The sequence below is a fragment of the Euleptes europaea genome, chromosome 1 (assembly GCF_029931775.1).
Source record: "Euleptes europaea isolate rEulEur1 chromosome 1, rEulEur1.hap1, whole genome shotgun sequence".
Classification (NCBI taxonomy): Eukaryota; Metazoa; Chordata; class Lepidosauria; order Squamata; family Sphaerodactylidae; genus Euleptes; species Euleptes europaea.
Genome location: NC_079312.1, coordinates 163,553,040 through 163,579,728, shown reverse-complemented (window position 1 = coordinate 163,579,728; position 26,689 = coordinate 163,553,040). Strand labels below are relative to the sequence as shown.

At 46.6% G+C, this 26,689-nt stretch overlaps 1 protein-coding gene across 20 annotated transcripts in view; it reads right to left on the bottom strand.

Annotated features, from left to right (window-relative positions):
- Positions 1–8,081, bottom strand: part of PCBP2 (poly(rC) binding protein 2) — a 29,276-nt gene extending 21,195 nt beyond the window's left edge. For 9 of the 20 annotated variants that reach the window (XM_056860577.1, XM_056860584.1, XM_056860626.1 and 6 more), the window contains exons 1-5: positions 7,768–8,080; positions 4,990–5,129; positions 4,570–4,593; positions 4,435–4,467; positions 3,853–3,969 (exon numbers count right to left, since the gene is read on the bottom strand). In XM_056860577.1, coding sequence (XP_056716555.1) covers positions 3,853–3,969; positions 4,435–4,467; positions 4,570–4,593; positions 4,990–5,058 — 243 coding nt within the window. In that variant the 5' untranslated portion in view covers positions 5,059–5,129; positions 7,768–8,080. Of the gene's footprint in view, positions 1–3,852; positions 3,970–4,434; positions 4,468–4,569; positions 4,594–4,989; positions 5,130–7,767 lie in introns of all 20 variants that reach the window. The other 11 variants (XM_056860611.1, XM_056860618.1, XM_056860645.1 and 8 more) reach the window with 4 other exon arrangements.
- Positions 8,082–26,689: the final 18,608 nt, after the last annotated feature.

Below are 26,689 nucleotides of genomic sequence, written 5' to 3'. Positions count from 1 at the left end.
AACCACAATTAGGCACTTGAGCTTCCCCAAAAACTCCCATGACACCAACGAAGGGATTTTTGGTTTGTATGGAACACTTGTACCAATAAGGTCTGTCCTGCAGCTTCGAGGATTTTTTCCCTAGGGAATGTGTCCAGAACATGCAGTTCTACTGACATGTTAGGAAATTACTTTATATCTGCATTATTTACCATAACAAGTATGAGCCAACCACCATCACATCAATCACCACCTGCACTGTGGAACAGGAGACAGAACTGCAGCTAGATGTTATCATTTAACCTGGCCCAATAAAGTCAAGCCTTAAATTGCCTGGAAATTAGAAAGGGGACCTGTTATTTGGGCCAGAGCTTAAACACAGTATCTTCGAATTTTGGCCGTGATTTAAACTGTATCAATCACAGTCCCTAAGAACCTGAACTTAACCACCTGCAAGGCAAGGGCCAAAGCTCTATGTGGAAAGCAATGAAACGCCATCTTCCACTTATCAAGGACAGTAGCTCAAGCTCTTTAAAAGGAGGTGGGTGAAGCAGAAGGAGCTCCAATTACTGCCATTCAGCTAAGGCTCGGGGGCCGAACTTCAGCAATCAAAAGGCACAGCTAATACTCCACCCAAGCAGCATCCCTTGTTGCAGCAGTTCACACAGGCAGCCATTTGGTTTTTAAAGGGGACATAATAATCAATTATGTGGCTTTTTGAAACATTACAGCGCTAGAACAAGGTGACTCCCATCTGACCAAATGTGAAGCAAGGATCATGTCTATTCTGTGCTTGTTCAGATTGCTGCAATCCTAGTCCTAGCACATTGCTGATCAGATGTCTCACCGTATTGATTGCACTGACTTACACAGTGTAATCTACTCTGAATCTCACTGAGAAGGGCAGACAATAGATAAAAAGGTAAAAAGGTAAAGGTCCCCTGTGCAAGCACCAGGTCATTCCTGACCCATGGGGTGACGTCACATCCCGACGTTTACTAGGCAGACTTTATTTTACAGGGTGGTTTGCCATTGCCTTCCCCGGTCATCTTCCCTTTACCCCAGCAAGCTGGGTACTCATGTTACCGACCTCGGAAGGATGGAAGGCTGAGTCAACCTTGAGCCAGCTACCTGAAACCAACTTCCGTTGGGATCGAACTCAGGTCGTGAGCAGAGCTTTTGACTGCAGTATTGCATCTTACCACTCTGCACCACGGGGCTCAGTTAAACAATAGATACAGTTGGGGGGGGGGGAAATGGAGTTGGCAAAGATGAAAGCTAAACAGCAAACCAAATTTGGAGGTGCTCTCTTGAAACAACGCCAAGTCGATCAGCTAGAGGAAATCATGTCTTCACCAAGCTACTAATTTGGCAGGTGCCTCGCTGGGGGAAAATCGCACTGGCTCAAAATGGCAATGCAAAAAAAAAGAAAGAAAAAAAAGTCCATTCACACTTTCAAAACCAACTGTCTTAGAACCCATTGTCATCAAGTTTGCCTGCTGTCTTGTGGCCGAGGAAAGGCAAATAATAAGCAGTCTGGTTCTAGGCACTTCAACAGCAGAAAAAGAATATGGGAGCACAGTGCGATTCAAGTCCCAGGATATGCAAGACCGGCAAGAAGCAGAGAACTGTTCCGTTGCCCCCCCCCCCCATTGCCTAGTAACTGTTTCAGACATTTAACTAGGATGAGTAATAGTGCAGGTTCACAGCTTGGGCTAAGTGCAAGCGATGCTGGGGTGGGGAGCTTCAGTCTGATGGAAACAGTCCCCTCCTGGGCGATGCCAAGGCATTGCAAATGCCCCTGGCAGGCCTGGATGTCTTGCGGGAGAAGTCCTCTTCCCAAGAGGTATTCGGGACTCCTCCTGGAGCTGGCTGAGATGTCGCGGCTGCTATGACAACTGCAACAAGTCAGCTGAAAGGCAATCATTGCTCCTAGGAATCACAGCATCTTGGGCTGAAGTTAGAAAAGGGCAACTTTTAGGCCCTGGCAGGGAAGAGACAAATAAACCCACAGAGGCTCTGTGCTAGATGCTGGCGTCGCAGCTACAGGCTGGTGTATGCGCACGTACCTCTGTGTGGGGAATCTGCTTGGGAAGGTGGATTGCAAGAAGCCATCTATCCTTTGCGCAACCTGGAGTTCTCCCAAGGCTAACACCAGGTGCTCCTAGCTCCACATGTGGTCAGATAGGAGTCAGCTCTGGGCTTTCTTTGTGCGAAGGATGCAGCTGGTTCCTCCCCGAAGCAGGGCGACTGAGGGTGGGAATATGGCACATCCAGGGGGGAATGCTGGGGCATGGAGCCAATGGCTTGCACCCACTGACAGAAGGATTTCCACCCCGAGCGCAACTTTCTCGACTCCCCCTTCCTGCTGAAACTCAGAATGGGGGGCATTTTGCGCTGCGGCGGGAAGGGGGAGGCAGAGAAGCTGTGTTCCGTGGGTGAAAACTCTTCTGTTCATGGAAGCGCTCTGGTGGAGCCAAGCTCCAGGGAGAAGGCTGCCGGGCTCATCCGCAGGAGGGCTAGCAGTAGATTTGTCGGAACTGTTTCCACACTCCATGAAACATGGAGGTTGCTTAGGGGAGGGGCCGTGGCTCAGTGGTAGAGCATCTGCTTGGCATGCAGAAGGTCCCAGGTTCAGTCCCCGACATCTCCAGTTAAAGGGACTAGGCAAGTCGGTGATGTGAAAGACCTCCGCCTGAGACCCTGGAGAGCCGCTGCCGGTCTGAGTAGACAGTACTGACTTTGATGGAGGCTGGCAGCCTGCAACAAGAAAATCTGCCCAAGAGAACAGGGCCTCAGATGGTGAGCCGAGCCCTGCCCACTTTTGAAGCAAGCTTGGGTATGAACTGGGGTAAGGAAACCTAGCTGGAAGCCTTACCTGCAAGACAAGCACACATCCACAGGCTGAACTTTTCCTTGCCTCCTTTGAGCAAGTCCTCTTTGCGCCAGGGAACAGCTGCTTAAGTCACATTTGCAGAGAAATCCAACTCTTAATGTGGGATTTTAATTTGGTACCACGTAAGTAAAGAATAAAAGGGAGGCAGAGTTGTATTTTTTTATCACAACTATCTGGGGCAGGGCCTTGGAGAATGAGCCTGGCTCCTATGTCCAACAAAAATTCAGTAAGGCATGGACTAGGGTGGAAGCTTTATATAGCACAACCACAATGTACATATTAAAAACATCTACTTTTATCCCAGCCTTGTGGTGAATTATGATCTCTTCTGTCAATGTGATTCAGGTCTTTTGGGTTTCAAGAAGGGCTTAGTGCTTAACTAGCCTACAGATCAGACAGAGAAAAAGGTGCTTTGCATGCTAGCAATGGTTGAACAAGCTCTCCATATTCCCGGATAACATCACTTTGTTCAGTGTACACCTACACCTTTGAACAGGATAACACCACATATTTTTATAACGCTGAGACCAACTTACCTAAACCCCTCCAAAATCTATTCCCCCCCCCACATAAAATGTGAAAACCAGGTTTTCAGTGTCCCGCTGAACAAAGGTCAGCAAGCCTTCTCCTTGGGTTGAATCTCAGAGGATTTCTGCTGACAGAAGGGTTGGTGAAAATCCCCCCACGGCACATGTGCCTCATGCTGTCCCCCAAGAGCAGCACATCAGGGGACCTTTTGTTCCGTAGCAAGGAAGTTGCACCCTGCTGATGGAAATCCATTCATCAGCGAAAGTGTTTGATGGGATCCAAAAGGTTTATATGCAAAAAAAAAACTTTAACCAGATGGTCGCCTCTAATACGGAAGTGTTATAAGAACACATATTACTCTGGTGTCACTCCAGTAAAGGAGGAGAAAGCATTTCTTCTCCCCGTCTCCCGGGCCCCACAGGACTAGGTAACAGAAGATCAACACACACCTCTTCCAGTTTGTCAATGATCATAGCAAATGCTTTGAAGATGGCATTGGTGGGTCCAGCGAGAGTGATAATCCGTTCTGGGCAGTTCCCTTCTGAGATGTTAATGCGAGCACCACTCTAAAGGAGGAAGAACATTTGTTGCAGGTCAACTAAGTAACGCTTGTAATTCCATCCTTCCCCCACATTTGATTACCCAGGTGAGGCTGCAAATCCAATGTGCGCTCACTTAGGGATAAGCCCCAATGAACTCAGCCAGACTGACTTCCCGCACAGATTGCTCTTTTTTGCACCGTTAAGGCAACCAAAACGGCCAGGTCTGTGATCGTGGCTTTTGGAAATTGTAATATAAATTATTATAGTTCCACACCATAGCCCTCCCTCCTCTGCAGTTAGTTTTGTTTTTAATAATAACCACCCACACTACATCCAAGTTACAACTGGGTGAAAATATCCTCACTATACTTCATCTTATTCTCATTCCCACCAACTCAAACTGCTTTTACCACTTGTAAAAAAACCTCCTTGGTTTATCTTAAGACATCTTTAGCGCACACCTCGGGTCTTTCCTCCCAAAGGACCTACCTCTTCACGCATCTTCTTTACGGATTCTCCCTTCTATACACACAAGCAGAGAAGGAGGGGGGGAAAGGACAACCTGGTTATTAGTGCACTAATCTGAAGAGGAATAACAAAGTAATATTAAGTTGCATCACATACCTTCCCAATAATGCTTCCAACCTCCTGCAATAAGAAGCAACAGCAGATTTCAATCTTTCTCAGAACCACTCAAAACACCCCTCTTCACCATTAATAGTGAACACTTTTTAAAAATTTAGTACAGCGTCCCACCATGTGATGCATGCTAGTTATACAAAAACAAAGCTACGTAGGAGCCCAATTAAAAGTATTGTTAAGGAGGAGGCTTTATTTGTTCTCCAAAAACACACATCCAGTCTGTTTTTATTAGGGGCTGCAGTTATGGATACCCTCCACTGGGATTAATACAGCGCTGCTATAAAGAACACTGCACACAAGAGCAAACTGATGTTTTAATTTGATCAGACAACTGGGTTTTCCAAGACATTTACTGTGACCTAGTTTCAGTCTAAGGCATACAAGATGAGATAGAGCATGTACCTTCCCATGCATAAGTAGGCGAATGGTAAGTGTGACATTTAATCCTCCTTCGATAACACCGGTGTCCATCTTGAGCTGTGTTCAGTTAAGTCAGGCTTAGTCAGTGGTCAAATCTTTGGTCACTGGGGGGGGAAATCGAACTACAACAGAAAAATATGCTGATCAAACAAGGAAAGATGCGTTTTAACATTGTTTAGCCTCCCCTCTTGAGTAATAACTAAACACTTCATGCCCCTTGTCCCAGTGTAATGTATTCTGGCAATACATTTAGCAGACTCCAACAGGAAAGGAATAGCTGACTATCATTGACAAGCTGTCAAAAACACAGATTTGCTTGTGCTTACTGCAGTTAATTGGTTGATGCCCAGAGGTTCACGCCTTTCACGTGTTTAGTTACAAACTGGTCAGGTGGTACTTGGCAGTCAGAAGTGTTAATTCTTATTAAAGACTACTGGCTAAAGCTAATCCCTGAAGCAACACCAGGATGACACCAAGCAAGCCCATCCCCTTGGACCTTGACGCACCACCTCCTCTTCCCCCTCCCTTACCAGGACAGAGATCAATCGTCACTTTCACTTTCCAGCTCCACTGCTGAGGAAGCTACAAATAGCTTTGGAAGAGGAGCTTCCCCCAGTCACTTCCAGAGTCTGTCCAGACATTGTGGGGACTAATATACCCATACAATAAAAGTTTAAATTCCATGACCCAATGACAAGTTCCCAGAACCTCTTTTCAAAACCTGGACTCACACCAAATAAAGTACTTCTAACTATGTACGAAGGCTGTTCCCTTTACTACAAGGCAGCCATAATACTGTCAATACAGATGTAAACCAGAACATGGTTTACATAGAAAAACTGAGAAAACAGAATAAACTCTATACCTTAAAACTAACTATTCTGAATGCTCCCCATATAAATTCTCTGCAAGTAAAAATCTAGGAATTAAATTCTAGCCCACTACTTTTCCTGCAAGCTAGTTCTCTTCTTGAAGGAGCTCTCCAAGTTAGGGTGCAAATATCTGAGTTTGCCTGCAGCCTTGAGGGGTTCATTCCACTACTGCCTCACAACTTTACCCCACTATTCCGTTGCATGGGTAAACCAGAGACTTAAAATCGGCAGATTGTAATATGGTATTCAGCAGAAACATGATAGCGCTATGCTTTGTTTTTAAAGGCAAGGGATCTTTAAGTAAGCATTTGCACTTCTGAAAGATCAATGAAGTTGAAAACTGTATTTTAATATTTGTAATACTAGGCTAGGGTAGAAAAAACCTGAAAACCCAAGAGCATGACTCTGGCTTTCAGTAACATTTTAAGATTTGTCATTTTTGCCATATTACACAAGTTGGTCCACACATTTAAGAGCATATTATTTACAGTTTGACCGAATTCATCATCTCACCATGATTTACTTCCAATGTTGGAGGTGGGCAGAAATTCTAAACAATGCAGCTTTCCAAAACTAACAAGCTTACGCATGCCACAGATTTCAACTTGCTACTCACTAAGACTGTCTGGAATTTTTTCGGAAAGGAGAGCTGTTGCCTGCATCACATTTCACTGTTATAAGGAATTATACAGGCCAACCTTCCAATTAGCACGGGCCTAATACCTGAAAATCCTATTAGGAGCATTTCACCTTACCCCCAAAAAACTTGAATAAACCCCCATCTCAAATCTGCCCCACTCTGCCTTGTGCCTTTTCTGAGCAAAATGAAGCCAGGCCTCCCTACACGCTACCTCATCCCAAAGCCAGGTTTTACGTCCGAATGTGTTGCGGTTCTTGAATTTTGCTATTTTACAGAAACTTGTCAAGTTTGGGGGCGCATTAGGAAAAAAAAACACCCTGAAATCCTGTCGAAGGCTTTCACGGTCAGAGTTCATTGGTTCTTGCAGGTTATCCGGGCTGTGTGACCAAGACCACGGTCGCACAGCCCGGATAACCTACAAGAACCAACCCTGAAATCCACCCGACAATTGGTAGCTCTGCAGAAACAAAACCCGCCTAAAAAAATAATAATAATAATAAAAAAAATCCACCCGGACCCTCCAAAGGCTCGTGCTCTCAATTGCCACCCCACCCCTTCCCCACGGGCTACAAAAACTTCTCACGAGGACTTTCTGCCCGTGGAGAGCTAAGCGGTCTAAAAGGGGAGAAAGGAAAAAAGAAAAAAAGAGGGAAGCGTAGGGAGGATGAAGAGGGCGCTGTGCTGCTCTGGCCTAGAAAGGAGCACGCAAATCAACTACTTCGCTTCTCCTTTCCCCCTCCTCCGGCGGACAGACTTGCACCCGCGAGCGGGGCCTCCTCCATTCTCCCAGCCGGCCGCGCTCGCGCGTCAACGCCGCCGCCTCCTCCCTCCTCCCAGGGCAGAACCTCCGCCCCTCCCCCCCCACTCAGCGCGAGGCCCGGGCCTGGGCCCAGCTCCTCTCCCAATGTGACGCAGCAACAGCGCCCCCCCCACACACACACACACGCATACACACGCTCTCCGCCTCCTCGCTTCCCCCCCCCTCCGCTCCGCAGCACCCGCTGCTCCCCGACGCGCAGGCGAAGGCCGGTGCCCCCCCACCACCGCAACTCCGGCGCTTCACACACGCACTCGGGCGCAACTAGGCCGCAGTAGGCCGCAGGCCCGTCCCCGGGCTGTCGTAGCAACCAGGCCGGGCTCGGCGGCAGGGTCGACGGGGAAGAGCGCCACGCTAGGCCGGGGATTCGGATAAGGAGCGTGGAGGAGGGGGGGTGAATGCTAGTGGAAGGGTGGTGGGGCGGCCCTTACCTGGCGGGGGTGGTTGGGCCCGGCCGCGCGCGCGTTCGCTCACTCTCTCGGGGAGGGGGGTGGGACGGGGGGAGCGGGAGGAGGGAGGGCGGGTGGTGCGCGGGTCTCCGGGGCGGGCGGAGGGAGCGGGACGGGGGGAGGGGAGGAGGAGAGAGCCGGGGCGGGCGGGCGGGATGGCGGCGGCGGGAGGAGGGCAAGGGCAGCGGGAAGGGGCTGCGACAGCTGCTCTTGCGGCGGCGGCCTCGGCAGGTCTGGGAGGGGGAGCTGGAGAGCGGGGCGATTTCAACCCCGCCTTGACCCGGAAACTATCAGATCCCTCGCGTCTCCTCCCCGCCCCCCCCGTGCAGACTTCTTCTTACGCACTAGAACGAGAGAGGCCGCGGACAGCGCGGCTCTGCGCAGTGCCGTTGTAGCCAGACCATAGAGAGCAAGTCAATGGCAAGCGCATGGTCAAAACTCGGGGGTAGAGCGCCTCCGTTGCTAGAGCGGCAGGGCTCCCCCTGCAGGCTATCTGCCGTAAAGGTCCTCCCAAAAGCAGCGTGGCGCTAATCGAGAACTATGGAGAAGCCGGAGGAGGGAAGGGGCTTACAGGGAAGGGACAGAAAGAGGGACGCTCTCTGCTCCCCCCGCAAAAAAAAAAAAGGCTCGCAGCATCTCTTCACGCTTTAGTGTGCCCCAAAAGCCGGACTCAGAATGAAGCTTTGAATGGACTCTCAAAAGCTCCCGTTATAGTCTATGGAACAAAGTAAAAAGACACAAAACCTATCTGTGACAAAGCAGACTAACTAACTGTACTTCTTGCCCAGACACGGGTCACTAGAGCAGATTTAGCTTCCGCTCCAAACGCATCATTTTATTTCCTCAAGTAAAAGTAGATGCCTACCATTCACTTCTTGGTCGGTATTGTGTGAAGGTAAAATGTAAACTCCTTGGATCAGAAGGGGGGGTGTCATTTTTTTCAAGGATCCTTGCCAAATATGCTCCCTCTGCACGCGACTCATCAGAATGATGAGGGTTTTTGCTAGGAATGGAGAAGAGGCAATGCAGAAGGAAGTTAATTTTTTTTAATTTTTTTAAAAATATTTTTATTTTTAATTGATTGTAGTTAAATTATTGAGAGAAATCCAGAAACAGGTTGGCGTGGATATGCAACGGTTTCCCATTAACCTCCGCGCACAGCTGATATTTTATTTATTTATACAAATATATAGTCTGCCTCGCCCAAAGGCTTGGGGTGGGTTACATTTGATTAAAGTAACAAAACACGACACGGTGAAACTAACCCTCCTGCAGGTTAATTCCAGCCCTCAAAAGCTAACTTCTAATAGAAGGAACTTCCAACACTTGTAAAAACTGTTGTGGCTAATTTCCAGCAGCAGTGAGTTCCATGGGAGGAAGGGTGTAGTTGTAAGTGGTCAGTTTTTAGAAGGAGAGCCACGTTCTCAAACATGGAACTTGAAAATATCCCCATGCCCCAAGAGAGGCATGGGCTGACTGATTGCTAAGAGGCAATGGACAAACCCTCACATGATTTGAAACAATTTTATTATTATTTCAAGCTGAATTCTGACATTAAAAGTTCTGGAACCTTACCTTACTTTGTATTCTCCTTGCTTGGTGCATGGATGATTCTGTTTTCATGTAAATGATTCTGTTTTCTGCTTTATAATAAAAAGTGGGGGGCAGGCAAGCAGTTGAGAGTACAGGGGGAGGCTTTACTTCCAAGTACAGGGCGCTGAAGGAGGTTTACTCAGTGGGGCCCCTTTATTGGTGCTGTCGCTGAGAAGGCTCACCCAGGTACGAGGCTGCTGAGCATTAATTAAGGGAGCTGTTCAAACTTACCTGAGCCACTCGACAGTTTTTGAGACAATTTATTCCCGCTTTTTAAATATTTTAGGAACAGGGCAATGGTTGTTATTCTATTGAGATGTTTGTCTGATCCTGAATATACTTCGCCATAAACCATTGTAAATTTGGAAACATGGTTCAAAGGAATATTGTGAAGAAAGCATCGTAAAGTAACAGCCAAGTGTCGCCTCCTGTGCAGATAACAAAATCTGTACAACAGGGCCAACCACAGCTAGTATTAAAAAAAAAAAAAACACTTAAGTGCTGTTAAGTCTTCAGAGTGGTGTGGTTAGATACAGTCTGCACATGAACTGATGTGTGAAACATAGGCCGTAGTTTGGCTGTTATTGTGTGTTGTAGTAACCACAATGCTCACAGAGGCACCTGCCTGGATATTCAGTTCAGATCTAAGAAAATGGGAAAGAGGAGGAGAACATAGTGATGGTGGGTGGGGTAGCAGAGGGGGAAAGTGACAGCAAGTAGGGAGAGGGGGGAGATAATGGGGAGATAATTGAATTCCCCATCCCTCACCAGCACTTGCTGCTTCCCCTATTGTTTTATCTAGAACTAACGTTCAAATTACTAGTATTGCATGGAGAGAAAATAGATCATATGAACCAGTCTTCTAAGAAAAGTGTTCATGAACAAATAGAATAAGTGCCTACCCCTTCACCTGGTTCAGCGTTCAGGTGCTGGTGAAGATCAACCTGTGTTAGTTTCAGTGTACTCATTCCCTCCCTGGGACCAGTGATTCCTGAAAGACACCCGCACAATCCTTATTTGTTGATGGCTCACACATTCTACATATCTTTGTTTCATACAGAGAGATTATACGCATGTAGAAGGAAGTCATGTGTGAAACAGCCACGTATCATTTTTTTGCATATTTTGCAATCCCTGGGGTGAATACGTAGAGATCCATAGAGGGGGAAGTGGCATAAAACTGAGATCAGGAGAGGATGGGTGTGAACAGGCCTACCTTATTTTAACAGGATGTTAACTCTCTTGCACAGTTGTTGCAGTGTCGTGCTGTTCGATGCGCTAATTTATTCTCACAGGAACACATAGCTATTCAAAGAGCCAAGCCTATCTCCTGCTTTTTCCAGTATGCCTGATGCAAAAGGGAGACAGTACCTATTTTAAATGCTGCACAGGCATGAAAAGGTTAGGAGGAAAGGTTAGGAGGAAAGAGGTAATTATTTCAAGATAACTGTAAATGACCCACTACTAACTCTGCATTTGAAAATATTTGAGAAGCTTTCAAACCATAAAATGACAATAGATGTACTTGTACAAATGATTAAAGTCAGCAAAAAATACAGATTCCGGGGGGAGTCCTTTGTAAAATCTTCAGATACACATTTGAATCAGCAAGGGCCACCCATGGGTTTCCCATCTTTTAGAACTAGAAAAACCAAGTAGGAGTCAGTGGCACCTTTATTGCAATGTAAGTTTTTGTGACTCAGCTCACTTCATCAGATGCGTTGGAGTATATATCCATTCGCTTGATGCTTTAGTTTGATGAACCTAATAATGTAAGAAGAGCCCTGCTTGTTCAGACAAGTGATCCATCTGGCCCAGCATCCTGTCTCACACACTGGCCAACTAGTTCCTCTGGAGGCCCAACAACAGGGCACAGAGGCTGGGGCCTTCCCCTGAAGTTGCCTCCTGGCACTGGTATTTAGAGGTTTACTGCCTCTGAATGTGAAGATTCCCATTAGTCACCATGGCTAATAGCCACTGATAGACTGCTCCTCCATGTATCTGTCTAATCCCCTTTAAAAAGCCATCTATGCCTGTGGCCATTATCGTCTGGCAGCGAATCCCACAGTTTAATCACTGACTGAATAAAGAAGTATTTCCTTTTGTCTGTCCTGAATCTATTGCCATCAACTTAATTGGATGCCCTTGAGTTCTAGTGTTTGGGGAGAAGGAGAAAAAGTTATCTCTGTCAATTCTCTCTACCCTGTGCATAATTTTATAAATCTCTATTGTGTCCACCCTTAGTAATCTCTTTTTTGGGACTCTTCAGCCGTTCTTCATATGAAAGATGCTCCAACCCATTGTCATCTTGGTTGCCCTCTTCTGAACTTTTTCCAGCTTTGTAATGTCCTTTTTGAGATATGGTGACCAGAACTGCACACGGTATTCCGAATGATGCCCCATCATAGATCTAAACAGGAGCATTATAATAATGGCTGTTTTATTTTCAACCCCTTTCCTAATAATCCCAAGCACAGGGTTTGCCTTTTTCATAGGTGGAGCACACTGGGATGACACTTTCATTGAGCTATCCACGACGACCCCAAGGTGTCTTTCCCTCTAGGTCTCAGCATGTTCAGACCCTATTAGCATGAACTTAAAGATGGGGATTTTTGTTGTTGTTGTTCTAGTGTGCCCCACCTTACACTTACCTATATTGAACTTCATTTGCCAGATTGTTGCCAACTCACCCAATTTCTGGAGATCCTCACAGTTGGCATTGGTTTTCACCATCCTGAATAATTTTGCATCCTCTGGCCAGTACACTGCTCGTCCTCAGTTTCAGATCATTTATGAACAAATTAAATAGTATCAGCTCCAATACCAATCCATGTGGGACATCACTGCTTACTTCTTTCTCTCCATTGTTGGAACTGCCATTTTATTCCTAGATGAGCAATGGGTAATGTCGCCAACCTCCAGATACTGGTTGAGAAAACAGCAGCACAGGGCTCAATATCTCTATATCTTTTGTATTCAATCAATTCAAACCAACATGGAAATCATAAGAAACATAAATGGTCTTATATATTCAGACAATATATATATTCACCCTCTGGGTGCTTATTCTTTCTCCATGCTGGTCTTTCTCTGGGTGCTTATTCTTTCTCCACGCTGGTAGCATCCAGAGGGTCTGCTGGTCTATGGAGGAGGTCTATGTACCTGGTTAATTAAATATTATATGCTTCATAAAAGGACAGAGACAAACAACTGATGAAGCAAGTTTATTGCGAAACGTGCACTGACCCAGAAGTGTCATTTTGGTTCTAATTACTTTGGATTTCCAGTACAATTTTGGGACTTTCATGGACTTTGGATTTCCTGTACTACTGTAGGATTTTCATGGACTGTGCCTACTGGTAAATTTAACCTGGCTTTATTTTCCTGAAAAGGAAATAACTTTATTTATTTACTCATCTTGTGTTTATTATACACACCTGGATTATTGTTGTACTGTATTGTCTGAATATATATGACCATTTATGTTTCTTATGATTTCCATGTTGGTTTGAATTGATTGAATACAAAAGATATAGAGATATTGAGCCCTGTGCTGCTGTTTTCTCAACCAGTGTTTGTTCAGCATAAGTTTCATTTTCTTAGATAGAACCTCCAGGTACTAGCTGGAGATCTCCTGCTATTACAACTGATCTCCAGCCGATAGAGATCAGTTCACCCGGAGAAAATGGCCTCTATGGCATTGATGTCCCACCCCTCCCCAAACCCCGCCCTCCTCAGGCTCCATCCCAAAAATCTCCCACCGGTGGCAAAGAGGGACCTGGCAACCCTAAATGAATCTCCGTAACAGCACTGAACAGTGGAGAAGCTGGCAGAGGACAGCAGGATTCCCTCTCTCCATTCAATCTCTTTGCATCTCTGTTCAGGGTCATATAAGCCCCTCAACCCTTTACCTATCCAAGGAGAACTGCAGAGCTAGTGAGATGGGAAGGGGAAGAAAAAGACTATTTTCCTTTCCCTGCAATTCCAGTATATTTTGCCATCAAGTCACAGCTGACTTATGGGAACTCCGTAGGGTTTTCAAGGCAAGAGACGTTCAAAGGTGGTTTGCCATTGCTGGCCTCCACATCACAACGCTGCTTTTCCTTGAAGGTCTCTGATCCAAATACTGGCCAGGGCCGAGAGTGTGTGACTGGCACAAGGTCATCCTACAAGCTTCCATGGCGAGAGCAGGGATTTGAACCTCGGTTTCCCATGTCCTAGTTCGACACCTTAACCACTATATGTCTCTCTCTCTCACACACACACATATAAAATCAGATAAACTATTTTCTTAATTCCAACAAAAGTCAATCACATGTTACTAGATAAGAACAGGAGATACTGCTGGTGGTATTGTGATAAATTTAATCCATTTTGGATTAAGGTAATTGCACAAACTGAATTAATTACATATTCCAAAATTAAGCTGGAGCCTACGGCGATATGATGAGAAAGATCTAGTACACAGCAATTTCCAAAACGTAAGATTTCTATGCTAGTACAGCGTGGTGTAGTGGTTAAGAGCAGTGGTTTGGAGCGGTGGAATCTGATCTGGAGAACCAGGTTTGATTCCCCACTCCTTCACACGAGCGGCTGAGGCTAATCTGGTGAACTGGATTTGTTTCCCCGCTCCTACACACAAAGCCAGCTGGGTGACCTTGGGCTAGTCACAGCTCTGTTAAGAGCTCTCTCAGCCCCACACCTCACCTCACCAGGTGTCTGTTGTGGGGAGGGGAAGGGAAGGTGATTGTAAGCTGGTTTGAGTCTCCCTTAAGTGGTAGAGAAAGTCAGCATATAAAAACAACTTTTTCTTCTCTTCTATTTTTTTTAATGTACCTCGCATTGAAAGAAACTTGTTTTAGATTAAATTACTGCAGTGTACTCTATATGGGGCTGCCCTTGAAAAGTATTTGGAGACTTCTGTTGGTGCAGAACGCTGCAGCCAGGATGTTGGGTAGAGTGGGTCACAGTAGCATTGCCAACCTCCAGGTGGTGGCTGAAGATCTCCAGGTAGGGTTGCCATCCTCCAGGTAATTAGCACAGGAGCGACACAACAATATAATTACAAAGTGCAAAAAAGTTCTTTTTGGAAAAGCTACAAGTAATAAGCAACAACGTAACAAAAATAAATCACATTGTGTCTACAAAGTCCAATAGTAACTGATGTATTAGTATTGAAGATAATAAAGCAAAGGTGATGATGCTTTAAGAGATGACTCGGGGATACGGCCGTTTCAAATTTCTTCAATTCAAGAGCATACTGGAACTGGTAATACAGATGAAGAAGTGGTATGTGTGTCTGTTGAAAAATTCTCCTTTTAGTCTAAACATGAGGCTTTTACTTGTCTTCTATAAAGTCCAAGTTTGATCATTCTCAGTCTTAAGTGTTGATAACTGTGTTGCCTACTCCAACATTAGAAGAAGAAGAAGAAGAAGAAGAGTTGGTTTTTATATGCCGACTTTCTCTACCACTTAAGGAAGAATCAAACTGGTTTACAATCACCTTCCCTTCCCTCCCCCACAACAGACACCCTATGAGGTAGGTGGAGCTGAGAGAGTGTGACTAGCCCAAGGTCTCCCAGCTGCCTAGCTTTGAGTGTCACTTAAAAACACGCGCCCCCAAATAGTTTCCCTAGTGTTGCCAACCTCCAGGTTGTAGCTGGAGATCTCCCACTATTACAACTTAGCTCCAGCCGATAGACATCAGTTCACCTGGAGAAAATGGCTGCTTTGGCAACTGGACTCTATGGCACTGAAGTGCCTCCCCTCCCCAAACCCCATCCTCCTTAGGCTCCACCCCCAAAATCTCCAGGTATTTCCCAACCCTGAGCTGGCAACCCTAAGTTTCCCCCCCTCTCTTGGCTTTTGGTCGGCTCCTTTAAAAAATGGTCCAATGAGCTCTTCTGCTTTTGCGGTTTTGTTAGACGAGATTCTTTGGCATTAACTTTTGATTGAATTGATTGATGCGTGTGTACCTTCAAGACACTTTGAAGGCTCCTTTCAAATTCATTGCAGCTGTTCTTTCATTGATAATTCAATTTATGTTTTTGTTCTTGAGATTAGAAGCACTTTAGGAGTATGTGTGCGTGGAGTTGTGGGATACATTAAATCAGGGGAACAGGCGGAACGGTTTTGATTTCCATTTTATTTCCTTTTTTTCATTTTGTGAAGTGGACAAAGAAGAAGAGGGAGTGCTCTCTTGGGAACACTTTTTAAAATGGATGTTGTCATCTTTATTTGGGCCATCCTAGCATGGCTCAATGGCAGAGCATCTGCTTGGTAAGCAGAAGGTCCCAGGTTCAATCACCAGCATCTCCAATTAAAAGGAATTAAGTGGTAGGGGATGTGAAAGACCTCTGCCCAATATCCTGGAGAGCCGCTGCCAGTAGGGACCAAGGGTCTGATTCAGTATAATGCAGCTGCACGTCTTAGCATCTTCCTCACAGAGGTATTTTATGTTTCACTCGCCGTCATGACTTTGGGTCTTTGTGTTGATTATGCATGCTGTTTCTGACCATCAGAGGTCACCTCGCTCTCCCCCTGCATTTCCCCACCTTTTGCCCACGTTTTCAAAGTTGAGATAAAACAGGTCTCTCAAAATGTGGGGAAACGTAAGGGGAGAGCGAGGCGACCTCTGACGGTTGGAAACGGCATGCATAATCAACACAAAGACCCACAGTCAGAGCGGTGACGGCGAGTGAAACAGCCATGCATAACAGACCTTAGGATCTAACCCACAGCCAGCAGGGGCTGATAAAGTACTTGTCAGGTAAGACTGTACAGCTCCTGAGCGCTAGTAGGCTTCGAGGATCCAGAGTTGTACAGACCTCTTTTAGTTATTCTTGGTAGTAGCAATGGAGGAGCCTCTCAACGAGCAATTCTATTTTCATCCTGCTATTTTAAGTATATTTTAAAAACAGCTTGGCGCTGCTACAGGCAGGAAGAAAACAACCATATTATCAGTTCCACAATGTGGTTCAACTTCGTGCTTCCCCTCCCCCACCAAAAGAAATCCACCAATTTTTTAAAAAAAGGAATTTATTCACCCCCAAATAATCCAGGATTTTTAGAGGTTAACATCAATGATATGATCCAGATCCTGCAGTCCATAAGCAGAGACAGCTTTTCAGCATGTTAGTCAATGCACCAGGGTATGGAAAACACAGCTGCAAACAGAAGAGACTTGTTGCCAGAAACAAGTCCACATGAAACTGTAGCCACCTCTATGAGCCTCTGTAAACAGTAACTATATTGGTTTTACACAACTGCCATGGCTCCCCGCAAAGGATTTTGGGAGCTGTCATTTGGTAAGGATGCAGATAATTTTATGAGACCCTTTACTTCCTGGCTCTGATAGAAGAATTCCGCCCGGAGAGGGGATGTCATGCCATTTTACGTCTATAATGTCGACACAGTTTTTCTCTCCCTGGACACAGTAGTGTGAGCAGAATATTTTGCTGTTTTTGATTGTCTGGCTGTGTCAGACCTCAGTACCGCGTTGCGTTTCTTGCATAGGGAACTTCACTTCAGACGTAGTCGTGAGTTTAAAGTTTTATTAAAAAAGCCAGCGAGTTCAGCAAGTCATAGAAACTTAAGGCTAGAATACAGACATGGGGAAATATTGGTACATTTATAGGGTACATACAATGGGGTTGATTAGTTCAGGGTACAATACAAAAGAACGAGGAGCGGCAGAGTTGTCTTGATAGTTCAGATACAAGGAAACAATACGGAAGTTAACAGCCGGTAACTACTTAAGAAAACGCATACAAGAAATTAACGCGTGCAATAGCTAGATGATCTCCAGGGCTCCCAGGCATTGTTCCACGGGACCTGGTATCATTCTAGCAATTACTCGGGCGGGTCTCCATTGTGGTGCAGATGCCGGGCGGGGACTTGTCTTATCCGGGGTTGCCAGAAAGCCTTAGCTGACATCTTGCCTCCCCAAAGACCTGTCCCCCGGACTTCCCGGTTTGTTGGGGCAATTCTGGTGGAATTCAGCTATCAGGATAGGGGCGTTTACGTGCACCGTGGACACCCATTCGTCATGGCTAGAGTTCAGGTGTTTCCAGTGTACATGGTATTTCAGCTGACCCCTCCATACCCTGGAATCTAAAACCTTAGAGATTTCGAAGTGCTGTTCCCCTTGAACCATAATTGGGGTTGCCACCGTGGGTTCGAGGTGCCAATCGGGGGCAGGCAAAAAGGGTTTCAGCAGACTTATGTGGAATACCGGGTGTACTCCCTGTAAGGTTTTAGGGAGGTCCAATTCTACGGTGACCTCATTGATAACCCAGGAGATTGGGAACGGGCCCACATACTTTTGACACAATTTCTTGAACGGGCGTAAGGACCTGAGATTCTTTATGGAGAGATACACCCTTTCTCCGACCCTAAGGTCCCACTGGGGCGCTCTGTGTTTAACCGCCTGCGCCTTGTACTTTTCCTTTGCCTGTTCCAAATGCTTCACTAACCAGGGCCAAGTATTTCTTACTGTGCTAGCCCAAGTGGATACTTCTGGGGGATCTCCACCCGGCGGGGGAGGGACGGCTCCCAAGGGAACGAATTACATACCATAAACTGCTTTGAAAGGGCTCAAGCCTGTAGCTGAGTGTACGGAATTGTTGTAAGCTTACTCAGCCAGCGGTAGCAGGTCGACCCAATTGTCCTGGTGGTAATTTGCAAAACAACGTAAATAGCATTCTATTACTGTGTTAACCCTTTCCGTCTGCCCATCCGTCTGCAGGTGATAGGCCGACGATAAACCCTGTTGACCTCCTACCAGACCTAAGAATGCCTTCCAAAATTTAGATATGAATACTGACCCTCTGTTGCTCACGATCTTCCGTGGAAAACCGTGCAGGAGGAAGATCTGGTGTACAAACAGACGGGCCAATTTGTGGGCCGAGGGCATTCCCTTGCACGGTATGAGGTGAACTTGCTTCAAAAAAAGATCCGTAATCACCCAAAGAGCCAACTTTCCCTGACTGGGGAGGAGGCCAGTGATGAAATCCATCCCGATCACCCGCCAGGGCGCCTTCGGAGTCTCTAGGGGCTTTAACAATCCAGGAGACTTCCCCATCAGGCGTTTATTCATGGTGCATGCTGGGCAAGACTTTATGAAACCATTGATGTCCTGGCGCATCCCCGGCCACCAGAAACGACGTCTCACTAGGTGTAGGGTCTTGACGAACCCGAAATGCCCCCCCGTCATGGAGCTGTGGCTCCACTCTAGTACGTCTCGTCGCAGTTTCCGGGGGACATAAGTCTTATCTCTCTGGGTACCGTCGTCCTCCCCTACCTGAGGAAGCAGGGGCTTATCCCTTCGCTCCTCCTGAAGGGCTTCCCCCCACCTATCTTGGATGGCTGTGGGAAGATCCCCTGGGATCGCTAGGGGCCGGGAGGCAGAGTCAGCCCCTCCCTGTGGGGGGTCTGGGGCTGGCTCCGGAGCCGTCGCACGGGCTTGGGCTCCGGTCAGAACTCCCGTGCTTGCCCCCTCCAGGTCCAAGACTAGGTGTTCTGGGGTAAAGAGGTACCCTACCGGCTGCTCGACATTGCAGTCGTATTGTGGCATGTGGGACAACCCGTCCGCCAGACTATGCTCCTTCCCTGGGACGTGCCTAATTGTGAAACGGAACTTGAATTGCCATGGCCTCCTTTTCTCCAATCGGCCAGTTAAACTCGGGACCGGAGAATTTTTTTTGAAAAATAGGTGCAGGGTCTGAGTACCCCAAGCGTCCCCCTGTAGAAGCGAGCCTCCCATGGCCTTATCTGAGGCGTCCACCTGAAGGGTGAATGGGCACTAACAGTCAGCGTGGGCCAGGATGGGTTCGGAGGTAAAACGGCTTTTGAGCAACTCAAACGCCGCCTGACAGCGGTCGTCCCAAGGCACCTGATAGTGAGCAGCAGTAGCCGCCTACCCCTTTCCTTTAGTTTTAAGAAGGTCCGTGATGGGCAGGGCAACCTTGGCAAAGTCCGCGATGAAATTGCGGTAAAAATTAGCGAACGCCAAGAATTGCTGGACTTGTTTGCGAGTCCTGGGGGGTTTCCACTCACGGACTGCCTGAACCTTCTCGGGGTCCATGATTAAACCGCTGGGGGACACGACATACCCGAGAAAAGACAGCTGGTCCTGATTAAACACACACTTAGAAAGCTTGGCATACAAATGATGTTCTCGCAAGCGGCACAATACCTCCCTTACCAACTCCCGGTGTTCCTCTGGGTCCCTGGAGTAGATTAAGATGTCGCCAAGATAAACGATCACCCCTTTAAACAGTAGATCATGTAAGATCTCATTGATTAGTTGCATAAAGCACGACAGAGCTCCAGACAACCCGAATGGCATGACCATAAATTCGAACAACCCATAACAACATGAAAAGGCCGTCTTCGCTTCATCCCCCTCCTTTATCCGGACCCGGTAATAAGCTTCCGCCAGGTCAAGTTTAGAGAATATCCTGCCCTCCTGGAGTTGACTTAGAAGGTCAGGGATGAGGGGAATAGGGTAAGCATTAGTTTCAGTAACAGCATTAAGCCCCCTATAGTCCACACACAATCTGAGGTCCGAGGTTCCCTTCTTCTTTACAAAGAAGCAGGGCGACGAAAACGCAGCCTTGGATGACTGTATGAATCCCCGGGCCAAGTTCTTATCGAGGAACTCCCGTAGTACAGTCTTCTCTTGGGGGCTCATGCGGTAGACCCGGGCTTTGGATGGCTTAATGTCCTTAGTTAATTCGATAGCACAGTCTGTCGTGCGGTGAGGGGGTAGCAAATCAGTCCTTCCCCTCAAATACGTCCGCAAAATCTCTATATTCAGGAGACAGGGTTGTGGGCTCGGCCGCAGCGGCATCCCCCCATCTCCCCCGGGCATGTCTTCCCTGCCGTGCCGTTCGCACTGGGAGGACCCAAACACCACCCGGCGTTGCACCCAGTCGATGTCAGGATTGTGCCCCGCCAGCCAGTTACTACCAAGAACCACCGGGTAAGAGATCTGAGGAGCCACTGTAAAGCGGATCTGTTCCCAGTGGTCCCCCACCCCCAACAACACCGGGCGGGAACGTAAATGGATGGGGGCCCCCTGTAGGTCACTGCCAACCATTTGGTGGAAATGCAAAGGGTGGTCTAGTTCCTGAGTTCCAACCTGCAGGCGGTTTACCACCTCCTGGTCTATCAAAGTCCGGGAGCACCCAGAGTCCAACATCGCCACGACCCCAACGGGATCCCCTCCCCGGGGGTTCCGCAACACAACAGGCAGCAGGAGGGTGTCTCCCTGGTCACTCACCCAGTTCAGAACCGGATTGGTGTTACTTAAGGTAGCGTTCCGTGCCGGTTCTTTCACAGAAAGCCCTCCTCGTTTTTTGCCGGCGACGAGTCCCTGGAACAGCAGTGATACTCGTGGTCGCAAGGAATAGGCGCTGGGTCTGCGTGCAGAGCAGCCGTCCTGCGTCGGGTGATTGTCCCCTCCGCTCTCCTCTGGTCCAGGATCTGGGTAGGGGTAGTCCCAAGTCCTCGCTCTGTTAGTGGGCGAGTCCGTCGATCGGCTGGGACAGTTTGGCCCATCTTTCCGCAGTTTAAACAGGCTCCCTCCTTAAAGTGGCACGCTCTTTCCTTGGAGACCCCACCACGGTACCTGCTATCCAGCCGAGGTTCAGCCGCAGTAATCCCCTTGAAGGGGCCTCAAGAGAACTCCTTTGCTGGGCGATCCTTTGCGAACTGGAGCATCTGCTTACGGGTTTCCACCTGGGCCGCCAGTCTGATCCATTCAGTGATCGTCTCCGGGTCCCCTAGGGTTAAACAGCCATCCAGCATTTCCCAACGCAGCCCTTCACAGAAATGTTGGACCTTGGTGGCTTTGCTCCACTCCCTTACTTTGCAAGACAGGGACTGGAACTCCTGGGCATATTCCATGACAGAGCAGGCCCCCTGCTTCAGTCTACACATGGCAATCTTGGCTCTCTCCCCCCTATGAGGGTCTTCAAAATGGTGTTGTAAGGCAGACATAAACGCATCCAAAGAGTTCAGGATTCCGGGTTCGGTCTCCGTTGCCGTCACCGCCCACTCCACCGCCTCCTTTTCCAATAAGCTGATGACGTACCGGACCCGGGCTTCCTCTGAAAGGAAAGTGTCTCCTTGATCCTTCATGAAGCCGGACAGTTGGAGTATGAAGTGGGATAGCTGGGCGCTGGACCCGTCAAAAGACACCTTCAGGTCCCGGGTTGCAGGTCACCTGGACGGGATGGGTGGTGGTGTCTCTGCACCGACGGGTGATTTGAGGTCTCTCACCGCCCCCAATACTGCTGTCATGTCCCTCTGTAGAGCTCTCAGCTGCGCCTGGAGGTCCCGGTTCTGGAGAGTCAGTGCCTGGTTCTGTCCTCGCAGCAGGGCTACCTCTTCCCTGGTACTGAGGGCTGGGATACCCGGAGCGTGGATTGTCGAGGGGTATCAAGGAAACAATACGGAAGTTAACACCAGGTAACTACTTAAGAAAACGCATACAAGAAATTAACGCGTGAAATAGCTAGATGATCTCCAGGGCTCCCAGGCATTGTTCCGCGGGACCTGGTATCATACTAGCGATTACTCGGGCGGGTCTCCATTGTGGTGCAGATGCCGGGCGGGGACTTGTCTTATCCGGGGTTGCCAAAAAGCCTTAGCTGACAGGCTGCCAGTGCAGTAAATTTACAGCAAAGCATGACACAGAGAATGTGTGGACCCAATATAGGGTTGCCAACCTCCAGGTACTAGCTGTGGGAGATTTTTGGGGCAGAGCCTGATGAGGGCGGGGTTTGAGGAGGGGAGGGACTTCAATGCCATAGAGTCCAATTGCCAAAGTGGCCATTTTCTCCGGGTGAACTGGGCTCTATCGTCTGGAGATCAGTTGTAATAGCAGTTAGTACCTGGAGGTTGGCAACCCTACTGTTAAATAAAAGGAAATACTGTTAAGAGTGTTATTGTGTTAAGCATGTTTGTATTTTAAGTAGGGCTGTGAACCTTTTTTGGTATTTTTCTGGTTCAGGTTTAATGAACCCAGAATTTTTTTTTAAAGCCACTATAAGTGATTGTTTTGTTTTGTTTTGGAACAATTGAATGTTTTTGGCTTTAGTAAACCCACGGCAGAAAAATGCACACGCAGAGCTGAACATTGGGCTCCATGGAGCCCAGCATTCAGATCCCAACTTCGGAGGTGTCAGGCAATGGGGATCCGATGCAGCCAGCAGGTAAGTAAGGGGGGAGAGGGGAGGGGGAAATGGCAGCAGGGCCAAAGTGGCCCCGAATAATTCCGTAAAACTTCAGCATTATTCGGGATCTGCTTTTTTGGCTCCCTTGTATTGCCACCACTTTTTTACTGGTAACCCCCACCCCAAATACCAAGAAGGTATTGGGAGGGATTGGTTCAGCTTTAGCTGAATGCACACCCCTGATGTTAAGTTTTAAAAAATATATCATTAATTCACTTTGCCTGTGTCTTCTATAAAGTTTGTATCTCCGGTACCTGGCATTAAATTTTATGGTACACATGGCCTGGCCCGACAAAGTGACATTTATGCCATATCTGGCCCTCGTAACCCCTGGGTTAGAGTGACCAAACCTACATGCATCTTTGTTAAACATTTGTATTGACAACTGCAAAGTAGCTGGCACGGGGTGGGGAAAAGAGAAGGAAATCTCTTCCAGTTAACTAAAGCCATCTTGCCTGTTAACCTGTAAGGCTACCCAGAAGTAGAACCAAGGGAGCCAAATTCCAGGGGTCTTGATCACAGCTTTACTGGTGTGCAGCTATAAAGTGAATAGCCCCATTGTTGAGGAACAGGGAAAGGGTGTGACAAAGCATTTGCTCTCACTCTGACCTATCTCACAGAAATGATTGTGGGGATTATATGGAAAGGGGGACCATGAGCGCTCCTCTGAGCTCCTTGGAGGAATGGTGGAATATAAAATGTGAGGAATGGTATGGGGGGGAGGTCTAATACACATAGAACCAGTTATTGTGTTGATGCTAACTGTAAGTCGTGTGATTTGTTTTCATACAATGTTTGGTTTGGATCTGGAAGGGGAGAGGGTGGATCCAGAAGAAACCTTAGTCTGGAGATCCACCGTAGTTTTCTGCAATCCCTAGTTAACTGGAGTTAATTTTTACTTGCCACAACCAGCCAGCCAAATAACTATTTACAAACATAACTGGAGTCCACAGGGGCAGGGCAGAATGGCAGGAAAATGTTTGTCTAATGTCCAACTGTTCTGTATTTCAGCCTTGATTTTTCTTTTGTTACTTAACCCCCTAGACCTTTTGAAATAAGAACTCTAAAGAAATAATTTTAGGCGCATCACATTTGGTTCAATAAACAAACCCATTAGACGCATTTATCAGGCTTGTTTATACGGAACGGTGTAAATCAATAGGGTTTCATACACTGACATCATCTCTAGATTTGATTGTGGTGAAAAAAACCAGAGGAAAAATAACTGTTTTACCACCAAGCTTGCTACCTGTACAGCCAGCAGGACCAAACCCAGGGAAGACATAAATGTGTGAAACCCTAATGATTTACACCAATGCAGGATCAGTCCCGGGGTTATTTCTGTAATTGCCATTATCCACATATTGAATTAACAGAATATCAAACTAAGATAAACAAGCAGAAAATGACTCATCCCAATACACAGTAATTAGTGTGTTGATGATTAGGATCCGCTAATGTGCTACAGATATAGAACTGTGATACTTTTCCCCAGCCAATTTTTTTTTGCTGCATCCTGTAGAGACCACAGCACAGTGCATTGTTGAAGCCAATTGTTTTACGCTCTGTAACGCTTTCTCTTGCTCTTGTGAACACACAGAAAACAAGGCCACCAAAAAACAAGGCCACTCTTAAAAGGTACCCCAGCTAAAAATCATTAATCACATGTGTGAACTGTTAGTATGTATGTCAGATTGCTCTTTTTTTTTTGGTTTATATTAAGGTCATAAATATTTGGCACGAGAGGCTGTTTGAAGTAAAACTTAAAATGGTTTTATTTTTCTCCTCTGAGGGGGAATGTGAAGGTCAGGTTAACAAAAACGGTCATACTATGAACGTGGCTTGTAACAGAACAACAGGAATGAGGAACTTATGTTGGTCATATACAAGTGATATTTTGTAATTCAAGGTGGATCTAAGGTGGTTCATAGACAACCGTTGATACTTTTATTATGTACTCAGATTGATTAATCTTGGCAGTCACTGTTTCATAAACATAAGCTTCTTCAAACAGTAGTTCTTAAGTTTGAGGAATTAAGACAATATACATAATTTCCTAGTTTTCTTCTTTCAACTGCCTGGGATCACTCTTTTCACTAGAGCCATTTCCCTTTAAAACTGGGTATGGATCCTGCTTGGTCCTAAACCAAAGTGTGTTCCTCTCACCCCAGAGGAGAATCCCGTACAGACTCTGCGGTCTCCAACTCCTGTCAGTTAACTGCTCTCCTTCAACTGCCAGTTCTCAAATGTATATTGTCTAACTGCCATCTTTAGAATTCCATTCAAACTCCATCAGTCAAGGGGTTCTATGACCGGGAAGGCTCCTCAGAATGCAGCTGTCCATCACAGTAAGTAAAGGGCTTTGAATATACTTTAGCCTGTGTGATAGGTTATTCCCCCACCACAAGTTGTGTTTACCTGATTGTAATGGCCTTTGGCTATATACAATAAATCTGTACCAACCACTACCTACCCCCACCACAAGCAGCTTGCTGAAGGCAGCACAATAAGTTCACAGCTAAAATTGGATTTGAACTCTAATGTAAAGGTCCGGGTTCGACGTTCCAACCAAGAAGGCGTCACTGAGGGCTGATTTCTGTGTTCACAGAGTAGTGGCATGGTCAGGATCCATTCTGCACTAGAGACACTTGAAACCATATGGAACAGATGGTTGATGGATTGCTTCCTATCCCAGATTACTAAGTTTCTTCCCCCAGATTGAAGTCCAGGAAATCGAATGTAAGTCATAGCACTGTGGCCCTCCAAACTCTCCCTTTCTGTGCTCTTTTGTACTTTGACAAGGGTCCCCAATCTTGTTGAGCTTGTGGACCCTAAGCATTTTGAGAACAGGTAAGAGGCACCACCACAAAATGCTTGCCATGGAAGGTAAGATAGGTTACAAAATGGCTGCCATGGGGGTAACTACAAAGTTCAGAGTTCCCAAGCCATTCATCCTCCTGTGATAACAGCTATTTCTACCTAGGGGCTCCCTGCAGTCCCAAAGGTGATTTTTTCCTGAGGGTATTCTGAAGCACCCCGATTGACTCTTTGCTTTGGAAAACAAGCCAGTGGGCACAAGAAAATACATTAATAGACACCACGGCACCACACTGGGGATCACTGTATCCCATTTATTTATTTATTTTGGGAGGGTGATGTAGAAGGCAGGAATTGGGGGAGTTATGTATCTGTATTAAATTTTAGAAATTTTAAAGTTAATTGAATAGCCAAATCCATAATAGCCTCTCCTTCTGGCTGAGAAACATCAAGTACTTGATGGTTAAACTGGAGAAGAACACTTGATAAAAGAAGCTATCAGTCACTATTCTGGGCATGATAATCAATGCAGTTTTCAATTTGCGACTAACAAACCAGTCCTTGAAGGAGAAATCTTGAGTGGAGCTATTCTTTAACTTTTTTCATTACTTTCCAAGATGGAATTCAGTAAATTGGCAAGGAAGGTTATATGAGGGGTTTTTTTGCTGCCTAAAGGAAGAAAATTCAGGAACAAAAATACAAGAGAGACCTTTATTTAAAAAGATAGAATCTTTCATTGGTGTCCCTTAATTGGATTCTGATTACATTAAGCCAGACAGAGGCTAATGTTACGGCATTTTCAAACAAATTTGCCTTGCTCTGAACAGCACAGTTTAAATTCGGCCTTGAGATTAAAGGTGAAATCAACCTAAGTTTGAAGAATCAATAAAGGAAGGAGCAACTGAACACAGCAACGTACTGACCTTGCATTTGTGGACAAGGAGATTGGTTGCTACATCACTTACAAATTCTACTTGGATTCCTTTCAAACCTTTCATGCCAGGGGGCAGCGTGACCCGATGGTCAGAATGTCAGACTAGGCCTGTGGAAACCCAAGCTCAAATCCCTGTCTATCTCAAAACTCACGGAGTGACTTTGGGCTACTCACTCTCTCGACCTAATCTACCTCACATGGTTCTTGCGAGGACCTAATGAGGGGTAGGGAGAAAGGAGACATGCACATTGCCCTGAACTTTGTTTGAGGAAGGGTAGGATTAAAATGTACCCAAAAACCCACACGTTTTGAAATAAAT